We start from the raw sequence: 12,077 nt of genomic DNA, 5'->3' as shown, positions 1-12,077 counted from the left end.
TGGGGGAATTGCAGGTGAAACCTGTTTGGGTGGCAACCGAACCCTAATGGGAGCGAGGTGGCCTGCCTGTGCCCCGGCAGTCTGCTGTGGCTGCGTTTCCTGGGGAGGCAGAGGGAGCACGCGGGGGTCGGGGGAGGACGCTGACACTTGCCAAGGACTCTAGAGAGAACTCTACACTCGCCAGGGAACGAAACGGAAGGAAACGCTCAGATGCTTGTAGGTGGATGGGGTTTCTTGCTGCTTAGCTCTCAAATCCCTAGGAAGCAGATTTGTCTCAAATACGCTGCCTCTCTCTGTCCTTCTCTGCTTCTGCCTGTAATAACCCTCCTTCTTCCGCTTGTTCTCTTTTTCCATCCACATATCTTGCATGACTTTGACATGTTCCTCTGTTGACCTGTTTCTGCTGCCGCTCCAGAGGGGATGCTGGAGAGGAGGAGAAGAAGAGGTGTGTGTCCACGTGACTTTGTTCATGTTACAGTGCTGGGTCCCCTCAGGGCCACCTCAGGGTGGGCGGGGGTGGCCGGAGCCCAGACACAGGTGCCACTCAGCACCGGCTGCCAGCAGTGAGGGTGTCCCTGGGGGCCAGGCTGGTGACGGGTGAGAGCTCTCCAAGGACAGAGCACCCCAAAATAGGAAACAAACAAGGCACCCAGACCTCCCAGAAGGCCCAGTGGGAGTTCAGAGAGGAGAGAACAGTGAAGTCCAGAAAGTCAGCTCCGATTTCAAGCAAATCAAGCTTTCCGCCGGCCACCCCGGCCCCTTCCAGGCCGACCTCACAGCCACCCCCGTACCTTCACTGTGTCACACCGGAATCCTGGCTCCGAAGCCCTGGGCAGGAGCAGGGGACGCTCAGTCACACACTCGGGTGTGCAGGGGTCTGCCAGACCCTTGCCGCTGTGACAGGGTGGGGAGTCACAGGAAAGGGACAGCTGCTCTCTCTCCCCAGCCTAACGGAGTCTGTGTATATGAGGAGTCCCCGAGAGAAAGGCCTAGCATGGGGTTGTTTCCTGGTAGCCCACAGTGGGGTCTGACTCTACTTGAACTTTCTATTTGTTGGACATCCTTTGTAATATTGGGGCCTGCCTATTCAAAATACCGTTTCTGATGCAAAGATATCAAACGCCCCCCATGAATATTTCCCAAAACATGCTTCCTTTAATCAGTAATATAATGTTGGTGCTTACTGTTTTATGAGAAATCTTGTTTTTTATGCAGCCTTCCTATGGCTCTGAAAGGGGCATTTAGGTATAAGCAGTATCTCCTTTAGGAGAAAGGCCCTGAGTTCGCACAGCCTCTCTGGGTGAGGTGGTGACCCAGCTTCCTGGAGCAGGCTCCTTAGCTTCAGCCAGGCCCAGAGGGTGGGGGCATGTGGCCTCCGGCCGCTCAGTGCCCAGCCCGGGAGCAGGCCAGCTTCTGGGCCTTACAGGCCTTCTCACTGGGGCAGATGTGGTCTGACCACACACATCTCAGACCTGCCCCCGACACCCAAACGTGCCCTAGGCCGTACCTGGAAGAGGGGCAGGTGTTCCTTCTAGATTGGGGCAGGAGCGTCAGCTCCGACTCCAGGGCAACTTGCTGCCTCCGTGTTATTTCTCCTCATTGTAAACTGCTACAGTGCCATTAGTGACCTCTCTGTTCCCGGGTGGGAACATCTCCTGTGACGGCTCCCCATTCTACAGGCTGTTGGTCATTCCAGTTCCTACTGCTGCAGTCTAGATGCATGTTCCGCCCTCTGGGAGCTTTAGAACTGGATGGGACTGGGTGGTGGACTGTTTAAAGGAATTGATTTGGTTGTAGGCATCACCTTCCACCTCTTTCTTCAGAGGTCAGATTACAGTTCCCAGTTCTACTCCGAGTCACAGCAACCAGAAACCCCTCTGCTCCTGGGCCCAGAGGGGTGGAGTCAGGGCTGCTGCGCCCCACGACTCCAAGGGATCGGGCCTGTGCAGCCTGCAGCCTGCACACCTGCCCCAGCGGGCCTGGGGGCAGGATGGGATCTGGGTGCCTGGACAGCTCTAAGGGGACCTCTGGGGAGAGAGGGCGGGGTTAGTGCAGCACCTAGGAGCAGATTCTGGCTGTCTGCCTGGGTGTCCTGTCGGAGGCAGAGGAGACGGGCGCTGCACATGTCCTTGCCTCCCTCTTGCCCATGTCCTGGGCCTCCCGCTGAGCGGCAGCGGCACCTGCGGAGTCCCAGGCCGGGAGGGGCGGGTGAAGTGTTGATGTTCTTGGTGTTTCTCTTCCGCTGGCTTCTCCATTATCCCAACCCCTCGTCCCTCATACTGCCTCCTCTCTCCCTTTTCTCTGATCTTTCTCTTAATCTTGTTTTAATCAGACTCATCATCCAGAGTTTAATTGTTAGGGGGAAATAGGCTAAAATGAGCTTCTCACCATCTGCGCCTCCTGCCAGTAGCACACTTCAGATGCAGGGGACACGGGGGCAGAGTAGCGCAGGGGTGGGGTGGTCACCCGCCCACTGGGGACAGGGCAGGGAGAGACAGTGGGGACAGCTTTCAGGCAGGGACAGCATGAGTCACTCAGAAGAACACCCTCCCCTCCCCGCATCCTCTTCTCGCTTTGTGTTAGAGGCTCTATGCCATCTTCATGGTGGGCACAGGTCACCGTTCACTGGGGCCTGCGGGGAGGACCTGAGTCTGGTCCACGCACCCAGGAGGGTGTGGACAGGCAGCGCTGGCTGTGAGGAAGCCACGGGGAGAGAGTGACCGCAGCACCCAGGCTGCCTGACCGGACAGTGAGGGCGGCAGGGCCCTGCAGCCCCCCTGCTCCCTGGGCCTCGGGCATAGCTGCCCACAGCAGGCCACCCCCTCCCCGCAGGCCAGAGCCACCGAAGCCGGAGAGGCCAGAGAGCCTCTTCGCAGGGTCTGGACGTCCACTCCCCACGGGACGCCACAGGGTTCTTTCCTCCGCATGTCTCTCTGTCCGTAAAATGGGCCGTGACCTCCCATCCTCAAACCAAAGAGCAGGGCACGGGGGTGGCATTTTTAGCTCCTGGAGAATGTCCTAGGCCAGTGGTCGGCAAACTCATTAGTGAACAGAGCCAAATATCAACAGTACAACGATTGAAATTTCTTTTGAGAGCCAAATTTTTTAAACTTAAACTTCTTCTAACGCCACTTCTTCAAAATAGACTCGCCCAGGCCATGGTATTTTGTGGAAGAGCCACACTCAAGGGGCCAAAGAGCCGCATGTGGCTCGAGCCGCAGTTTGCCGACCACGGTCCTAGGCAACCACCAAGCACATGTCCCCTCCCATCGGTAGGCAGTGTCTGAGCTTTGGGCCCTCCTCATCTTAGGAAGGGTGACATTAGTAAGTGGGGGGCCCTCAGGCAGTGTGGGAACGCTGGCGGGCTTCCTGTGTGGGGAGGCCCCGTGTGGGGACCGCTGACGCCGTAGGCCAGAGCAGGGCGGGGAGTGGCTGGGCCCAGTGGCGCTCTGAACGCCCTCCTGTCCCCTGTGCTTGCAGGGAGAAGTGGTGCCACATGACGCAGGAGGAGCGCGACGACAGCCTGCGGTTCAACGAGAACATCACCTTCGGGCAGCTGGGGTAAGAGCACGGGCCGAGCCCCTCCCTCGTGACACCAGGTCACCCACAGAAAGAGAAGCAGGGCAGAGGCGCCGACGCCGACGCCCACACTGGGTGGGGACGCCCCCACCCACGGTGTCCACTCGGTGACAGGGTCAGCACAGCGAGAAGGTTCAGACACCTCGGCAGCCTGTGACTCATGCCATTCGGCCTGGATTCCGGCTCCTATCACCCGCCTCCTGTCTCCACTCCGGAGGCGGCACTTCCACAGGGAGCCGTTGGCCGGCTGACAAGGACCGATTTATTTTTACTTCTGTCTGACAGCCCCAGGCAGGCGGCAGGCTGGGCCTCCAGAAAGAAGGGCGGGTCCCGGTTCCCTCTCCCCGGGGGGGGGGCAGGAGGGTGCTAGCTCACGTGTTTTTCCCTCCAGCACGTTCACTCACAACATGCTGGCCTTCGGGCTGAACAAGAAGCTGTGCAACGACTTTCTGAAGAAGCAGGCTGTGATCGGCAACCTGGACGAAGGTGAGTCGCGGCCAGAGGCAGGGCTGCCGTTCCAGGGCCCAGGGCTCTGCAGACCAGGCTCCCCACCTGCTGAAAGCACGCCCCTGTTTTAGCGAGAAGTGGGGTGCTGAGTCCGCTGGGTCGCCCCTCCTCCGTCTCTGTCTACTTAAATGCACAAGACACTGCTCGCGCTGTTTGGAAGCCCATTGTAGCCCAGCAGGTTGCCGGGGCGGGGGAGCTTGCAGTGCCGTGTTTAAGGTCAGGGACAAGGGTAAGGATGTAACTGGGTGCTCAGACTCTGACCTTGAAAATGGCCACACTCACCACCAGTTGCCCCTCCTTCTAAATGGCCCCACAGGCCTCCCTTGGTTTCTTAAACCTGCTGCAGTGGCGGGCAGCTGGGGAAGGTGGGGGGGATTTTGAGGTTTATCTAGAGCTTCTGCTTCTGTAACAGAAGGGGATCCATTGCTGATGTCAGCTCCCCTGACAGGACTGTGCCCACCTTCATGCATCACCCCACCTGCTACAAACAGCATTTCTTCCAGGCCTCCCAGCCTTCCACTTCAATGCATATTTGGATTGGCCAATGTTGGTTTTTTTGTTTTTTGTTTTTTTTAATTCATCCTGCTCTGGTCAGGTAGCTCAGTTAGAGCAACATCCCGATATGCCAAGGTTGTGGGTTCGATCCCCCGTCAGGGCACATAGGAATATCAACCAATGACTGCATAAATTTAAAAAAACTTCATCCTGCACCAAATTGAAGGCATTACAAAAGAGTGGCCTCAAGAAGGGGAGAGTGTTAGAGGCGTCCCTAGATTATCTCAGATGTTGTCACCAGCCCGCCACACCAGCAAAGGGCAAGAACGCCATTCCTCTCCCTCCACGTGGCTCCCGTGACAGTTAGTCTGCCCACACCGTGCCTCCCACAGGCTTCTGGGAGGGCCCGAGGGACCACACTCTGTGTTATCGTTCCCATGGTGCCAAGGAGCCCATTTCCAGGTGCACATCCACGCCTGGCCCGCAGCGAGCTGGCGGCGAGGGCTGTGTCGCCTCCAGCAGCCTGCACTCACCGTCCCTGATGCGGTCCTGACTTGTCATTGCCTCGGCGAGAAGAGCAGGACCCGCCTGCCCATGCCACCATTTCTTCCACAAAATAGCACTGTCCTCTCTTCCAGAGCAATACAAGCTGCTGAGCGACCACATCGAGCAGATGGCCGCCGAGTAGGCCACGGGGTCGCCCAGGGCACTCCTCAGGACCGAGGGGCACCGCTCTCCTGGGCCAGCGACTGGCTGTCACCCACCTGATGACCCTGCATGACACCGGCAGCACCCAGCGCCGCCCCACGCTGCCCCAGAACTAGCGGTTAGAAGACCCCGGCTGCCCGCCTCCCCTCCCCCTCGCCTGTGTCTACTCCCCCGCTCACGTGCCAAAGTGTCCCTGGACTGTGTGACTACAACGAGGTGACGTCCACCCTCCCAAGTGCCAGGCCGGCGGCATGGAATTGAAGGAAGAGGAAGGAGGCGAGGACCAGGGTGGGCACGGGGCGGTGTCTGCCCGCAGCCCCTGCAGGACACGGGGGGTGCGTGGGAACGTACACCGGGCAGCCCTGAGCCGGCCACGGCAGCTGGAAGGCGGTCTGGGGCTCTGCTTCGGGCGTGGGCAGGCCGGACTCCCAGTCGGCTCCTGCTGCGCGGCGCGTGTGGCGGGTGGGCCTCTCAGTGTTGGTCCACGCTGGTGCTGGCTTCTTCCTGGCTCCTCCCGCGTGTGACAGGAACTAGAGTCACGGGAACCTCCAGGAGGTTCTCATTTGGGGCGGGACAGAGGCCAGCGCAGAGGGCCTGGCCCCGTCGGTGTGGAGCACCCGGAGAGGTCACCGCAGCGGTCAGCCCAGCGCCGAGGAGTCTGCGTCGCCGTCGGAACTGTCCCTGGTCAGCTGGCAGCGCCCTCTCGCTCGCTGGGAGTAGCCTCAGCCGTCCGTCCCAGGAAACAGCACAGGAAAGAGGTTTCTTCAGTGGCTGCAAGACAACCGCCCTTTCTAAAGGCAAACAGTGCTGCCCTTTATTTCAGAGAAGGGGAAGGTCTGTGTCGGCGTCACACAGCTGGGCACAGGCGGCTCCTGGTGGCGGGGGGGGGGGGGGTGAGGCCCGCTGGCGGAGGGCTCCAGGGTGTCGGGCCCTCCACCCCTGGCAGCCTCGGGAGGCACCTTTCCCTGCTGCAGCCCGGGCCCCATTGAGCTCTTTCCTGCAGACCCTGCAGGTAACCCCTCCCCCATCCGGTGCCTGGGAAGCAGGACTCCTCCCTGAGCGTGTACCAGGCACAGCACACCAGCCAAGCGCACTGAAGTCGGCCAGCAAGCGTCCGGCATGCTGGCTCCTCCCGTGGGAATTTCTCAGCCTCGTTCCCTGTGCCGCCCGCCCATCACTCGTGGGCACTGACCTTCAGATGGGCTCATGGGGCTGTCTGTCCTCCGTCCTGTTTTCCCTGCTACCTCCTCCAGCCTGAAGCCGCAGCACATTACTGTCTCCTCTCGAGCACAGCGGATACATGCACGGTGGTCACTTATCCAGCCAGTGCTCGGACGGGCACTGATGGAATGCCTCCCTGGAAGGTTCCAGAGAGGAGCAGGTGTTGGCAGAGCCATTGAACGCACGTCTGGATAATCATGAGAGGCGCCGTGAAACGTGTGGTCTGAGTGTGTGGCGTAAATGTCGTCAGCCTAAAGAGCTTTGTGTGTGTGTGTGTGTGTGTGTGACCTCAGCCTCTCGGGCGATGTCACTGAGCAAGCACAGCTGTGCTGCTGGTTTGCCTGCCGTGTGTCTGAAGGTTGTGCAGGCTGGCGTGTCCCGCCCCCAGCCCCATTTCTGGGCCTCAGTGATGGCAGTGTCTCTAGGAATGCATTTTGGAGGAATAACAAAATGGATGGGTGTGTGGACCCCCCTCCTCCAGTGCCTCCTTCAGGTAACGCATCCCCATCAACCATCCAGCCCTGAGCCCTGGATGCGCTGCTGTGCCCCCTCCGCACCCCTGTGTAAGAGCAGGGCCTCCCACGGTCTGTCCGAGCCCTGCAGGGCTGCGGGAGGCCCCTCAGCTTGCCGGCGTTGCTTTAGCAGTCATTTCCTGGCAGTTCGCTGAGATGCATTAAGACTTCAAGACGCCCCGAGCGCTTATCCCTGTGCTCCGAGGTGTTTGTGTGGGAGCTGTGGTTGGCGCTGGTTTCTGGAGGAAGAGGGTGCATTCGGAGACTTTCCCCGGGAGCTGCGGGGTGGGGCGGGAGCACACGGCCTTCGGGAGGAAATGCAGCTTTGGCCTCTACGGGCTTTTCCAAACACTTCAATTCCCAGATGATCTGGAGACATTTTTTAATCACTAGGCCCCTGGAGATGGCAGTTGAAGGTGGAAGGAAGGGTTGCTTTGTTTTCCCCTCTCACTCCTGTTCTCAGAGATCCAGCTCCTCGCAGGGGGGTAAGTCTGACCCTAGAGGTGCTGCCTGCCAGGCTCAGCCCCACCAGGGGGCGCTGGCTGGGACCCTGGGCTGCCTTGGTGTGGCCCGGCGAGGGGGATGGGAGGCTGCTCTGTCTCCCTTGGCAGCTGCCTTTGGCTGAGCATTTCACCTCGGACTGCCTCCTGCAGGAGCGGCTCCTTAGAAGGCTGGCAGCTTGCCTCAGTGGTGTTTCCTCTCCTCTCTGTGACGTCGTCTCCTCCCTCCAGGGCCTGGCAGAGCAGAGGAGAAGGGCCTTGGGAGCGAGCAGACCCAGGACGCACTCTCAGAGGCCCCAGCTCAGGAGCTGGCTCACCCTGTGCACACACAGGACGCTTTGGTCATAGAGCTCTGTCCTCCGTCCTGTTTTCCCTGCTACCTCCTCCTGTAAACTCGAGAGCCCTTGCCTCGGAGCAGGAAGCTTCAGATGGAGTCCAAGGAGAGAGGTTCCGGTCCCAGCAGGTGCAGTTTCCCAGGCCGGAGCTCTGCCCGCCATTCGCAGTGCAGCCCAGCTTTTCTGCTGGCTGCCCTCGGGCTGAGGCATAGTGAGCCAGAGACATGTAACGCTCGCAAGTGAGACGTTCCCTGCTTGGAAAACGGGGCTGAAATGCAGCCTTGTATGTTTTTAAGGTTTATTATAATTTTTGCAATACTGGTAGGTGTGAAGAGGGGCCACGTTAGTATTCGGATTGCTGTGTGTGTGTGTGTGTGTGTGTGTGTGTGTGTGTGTGTGTAACCAAAGGGAGGGAGAGCCAAATTCTGATATTGTAAGTACTTTGTGCAGTGAGATGAGTAGTCTGATCTTCCTATTGCCAACGGAAAGAAAAGTGGGCCAAGAGGCTCTTACATTACAAAAGGACTGGGAAAGGAGTCCACGTCCTAGTTCTGCACCCAAATGAAGGCCTGGGTGTTCGGGTTAACCCCGCGAGCCCCGGGGATGCCAGGCAGAGGCCAGGGCGGGAGTCAGGCACCCCCCGTGGACCCTGCTCTCACCTCTCCACGCCCAGGGAGACCGCGAGATTCATGTGGCTACAGGGCAGCAGCTGGAGGTTCGCGCTTTCATGGACTATTTTATGTGGTTAATTCACCACCCGGCCTCCTGATGTGAGAAGCACAGCATTCGGTCTGCACAGGAGTTGGCCCTGGGCTTTGTCTGGCCCGGGTGTTCGTGACCGGAAGTTAGGGCCACAAACTGCAAGCCTGGCCCTCCTGGGCATTACTGTGCCCCAACCTTTGGCTTTTTAGTTAGGGAGTAGCCAGGTAGACCCATGGTTAGGTCAGCTTGATTGCCAAATTACCCAAAACTTCAGACAGCTATGCAGCAGGGGGCTGAGTCCTTAGCCCAGAACTGAGGGAGCTTGGGAATCAGGGAAAGGGCAGGAGGGCTCGAGGCCCAGCCCCAACCTCAGGCGACGGGTGCAGCAAGTCCCGCCCACCACGCCCAGCAGGTCCAAAGGTCTCATTAAACCAGCGGTTGCCAACCTTTCGGACCTCATGGACCACCAGTGGTTCTGGGACCACGGGTGGGCGACCGCTGGTCTAGGGCTAATCTCCTCTCACCTTCCTCAACCGTAGATGAAACTGCTCAAGGCTTATTCTTCTCGCCCCTCCCACACCTTCCCAGCCTTTGGTTCTCCCGAACCTTTGCTCTCACCACTCGGCCGGCTCACCCTGCTTTTCTGTAAACCATTTGTTCCTTTTCGTGGTTCTCGGGGAAGTTGTATTTGAAGGGCTTTCCGCCCAGCTTCCCGGTGAAGGGAAGTTGTGTGACTAAAGTACCTCTGATGGACCGGTGTGCGGTGTTCAGGCCCCAGGCAGGGCAGGACTGACTTAGCCACACGGGCCGTGTGTTCCGCACGTCCTTACATCCGTGTGGCCGGGAGTAGGAGCGTGTTGGTTCTCCAGAGAACAGATGGAGGGATCATTTCCGGGCTGTTCACACCCAGCGGATACAGCCAATGCTGAGGCCAAGGCAGGCTCTCGGGGGGCCCCCCTTGGGCTGGGTGTCCCTTGCCCTTTCTGGGCCTGTCCGTCACACTCCTCAGGAGGGATGGAAGGAGCACCCGGGGCCAGCCTTTGTTCCCTGGTGACCAGGCTGGTGTCCGCCTGTGTCCCCACGTCAGCCAGCTGGTGAGTGGAAACCCAGGATCCAAGTGGGGCAGTGCTCCCAGTGCCGGGTCTTGGTTGCTGTGGGAAACTTCGTTTTCAGGAGCGAGCCGGATGGTCGAGGCCTGTCCTTCCTGTCACTTACACACACGGCTCTCTCGGGGCACCTGCCACAGGGGGAGCCCGATCCTGGCTTGACCTGCAGACTCCAGGCGTTGACAAGGCCAGTCAGACCTGAGCCCCGTAGCCTGGAGCTCCTCTGAGCTGCCCCTGACTGGGGTTTGCACTTTAACCATAAAGAGGACTCCTGCTAGTAAATCCCTGTGGCCCTGTGGGTCAGTCCTAGGACGGGGGACTGTGCCTGTCTCCCCTCTGCCCTGGGGGTCAGTCCTAGGTCGGGGGGCTGTGTCTGTCTCCCCTGGGCCCTGGGCCATGTGCTCGTGAAAGGAGAACGGGACGTGGGATGTGCATGGCCATTCCACACGAGGCCTGATGGGTGGGGTCCTGTCCTGAAGACAGCAAGGCTTAAGCTCCCCTGCCCATGAGGTCATGAGCGAGCCCGGGGCTGTCACTTCCCAGGGACCCCTTAAAGACAAGCCAACAACATTGGAACACTAGAAAATGCCAGAATTTCAAACAACAGACATGATCCCCTGAGAACCTGTGAGTGGGTTGGAACATCGGCCGCCCTTGTGATACGCTCGGCTTCCATGGGGGCTTCGGGTGGGGTTTACACGCGCGCATTCCCCGTTTCCTCTCTCACCCAGTTTGTCTCACCCCTAAGCCTGCGTCTGGACATCACCTTTGGGAGCTAACGGTGGCGTTGGGGGTGCGGGTCTTTTATGTGTTGCGGTTGTACAATGTGTCCCACTGGGTGATGCTCTGCACACTGTATTTTAGGTCGAGAGAGTTTCACGGTTGAGGATCTCAGAACTGTGCTGAAATGAAGCACTCTTCTTGCTGGGAGGAGAAAGAATGTCTGTATATTGCACCTCGGATTGTCAGAAGGTGGAAACTGAAATAAACTATCATTGAAAAAAATAAGTCAGGCTGCCTGGATGCTTGTTTCACATATCCCCGAGAAATTGCAGTCTTCTCAGTGATAGCAGAGGCTTTTCAGAAGATAACTTTTTTTTCTGGAGTCAAATAGATGTTGTCACCATTGAGGGTGAGCGTTCGGGTCTTGTCCAGATGTGTGTGTGTCATGGGAAACGCTAAGAAGAGATTCCTCTGGCACTTGGGGGTATGTCCTAGTGAATGGGGTGGCCCCACCCGGACTGGACCTCAACCCAGGGCCTCCAGGATGCCTCAAGCCCCTTCCAGCTGGAATCCTAATCCTGCGTTTCCTCTGAGCCAAGCTGCTCGCCTCTTGCATTTGGGGGTTTGGGGGGGCTGTAATGGGAACTGATGACAGCTCCTACCCAATACAAACAGGAGGCCTTTATTGGTCCTTTCCAACTTGGCTTGACAGGTGCATTTTGTGAAATACTTGGGCTTTTGTTTTTTCTAATTAAAGGAAGTCAGTAGCCTCGTTCTAATGCTCTGGCCCAACCAGGTCTGGGAGGTGAAGTGAGGAGCAGGGAAGGGCCTGGAGAAGGAGTCCTTGGTACCGAAGCCTGAAACAGCAGCTCGGCTTGAGGGGCCCAGGGCAGATGGTTCCCCACAAGGAGGGGGGCTGGGTATGCTCCCTGTGCTCAGTGGGGTGGGGCCAACCTCCACATGCCCAGCTCTCCCACCCAGTCTTGAGGACCCCAGCCCCTCTTAACCATACGTGGTGGGACAGCCTGGATGGCGGATGCCCCAGCTTGGACATCACGTCTGATGTTTCCCCTGGGGCTAGGAGTATCCCACCAGCAGGAGTAGCTCAGGGCTAGATTCAGAGGCAACTCCAGGGAAGGGGAAGGACCTCTCTGATGGGCAGCGGAACCCTGCAGAGCGGGGCAGGGCGGGAGGCCCAGGTCCTGTTCTACCTTTCCCATAACTACCAAATCATTCTTTAGTCCTCAGTTTCTTCATCTGTAAAATGGGAAGGAAATCATCACCTATCCTAGAAGGTTCCTGTGAGAATCAAATGCAGTACATGCAAATGTACTTTGCAAAGGGCAGAGTTGTGCTTATCACCATCCAATCCGATCCCGAGCCCTCATTTTCCTGATGGGAGGCATACCCATGGGAAGGGTCCTCCTACCCATTAAAGAAAAAGAACCAACGTGTTCTGTTTAAAGTTTATAGGAACAAATTTAAAATGTGGTTTTCAAAATTCACAAACTAAATAGAAAAGGAATTTAAACAATTAAGCTTTCAAACGGTGTTCCTTTGCAAGTTGCAACTTTTTACTGACGTTAGCAAAGCTTAAAACTGCACTCACACTTCCGGAACTCGGAGCGATGGCTTTTCTCCGCAGACTCGTGCTGCTCCTGTCGGCTGCATGCCTCCAGCTCTCCTGCC

At 58.1% G+C, this 12,077-nt stretch overlaps 1 protein-coding gene across 2 annotated transcripts in view; it reads left to right on the top strand.

The window, feature by feature from the left end:
- The window catches only part of KIAA0513 (KIAA0513 ortholog), a 53,928-nt gene extending 43,264 nt beyond the window's left edge, over window positions 1-10,664 (top strand). The window contains exons 10-13 of one of the 2 annotated variants that reach the window (XM_028142910.2): window positions 416-445; window positions 3,481-3,561; window positions 3,971-4,065; window positions 5,220-10,664. In XM_028142910.2, coding sequence (XP_027998711.2) covers window positions 416-445; window positions 3,481-3,561; window positions 3,971-4,065; window positions 5,220-5,269 — 256 coding nt within the window. In that variant the 3' untranslated portion in view covers window positions 5,270-10,664. The remainder of the gene's footprint in view (window positions 1-415; window positions 446-3,480; window positions 3,562-3,970; window positions 4,066-5,219) is intronic. The other variant, XM_008139726.3, reaches the window with a different exon arrangement.
- Window positions 10,665-12,077: the final 1,413 nt, after the last annotated feature.

Source organism: Eptesicus fuscus, chromosome 21, assembly GCF_027574615.1.
Source record: "Eptesicus fuscus isolate TK198812 chromosome 21, DD_ASM_mEF_20220401, whole genome shotgun sequence".
In the NCBI taxonomy this organism is placed as follows: Eukaryota; Metazoa; Chordata; class Mammalia; order Chiroptera; family Vespertilionidae; genus Eptesicus; species Eptesicus fuscus.
Note: the sequence above shows the minus strand (reverse complement) of the source record. Positions and strands in the feature narration are given on the sequence as shown.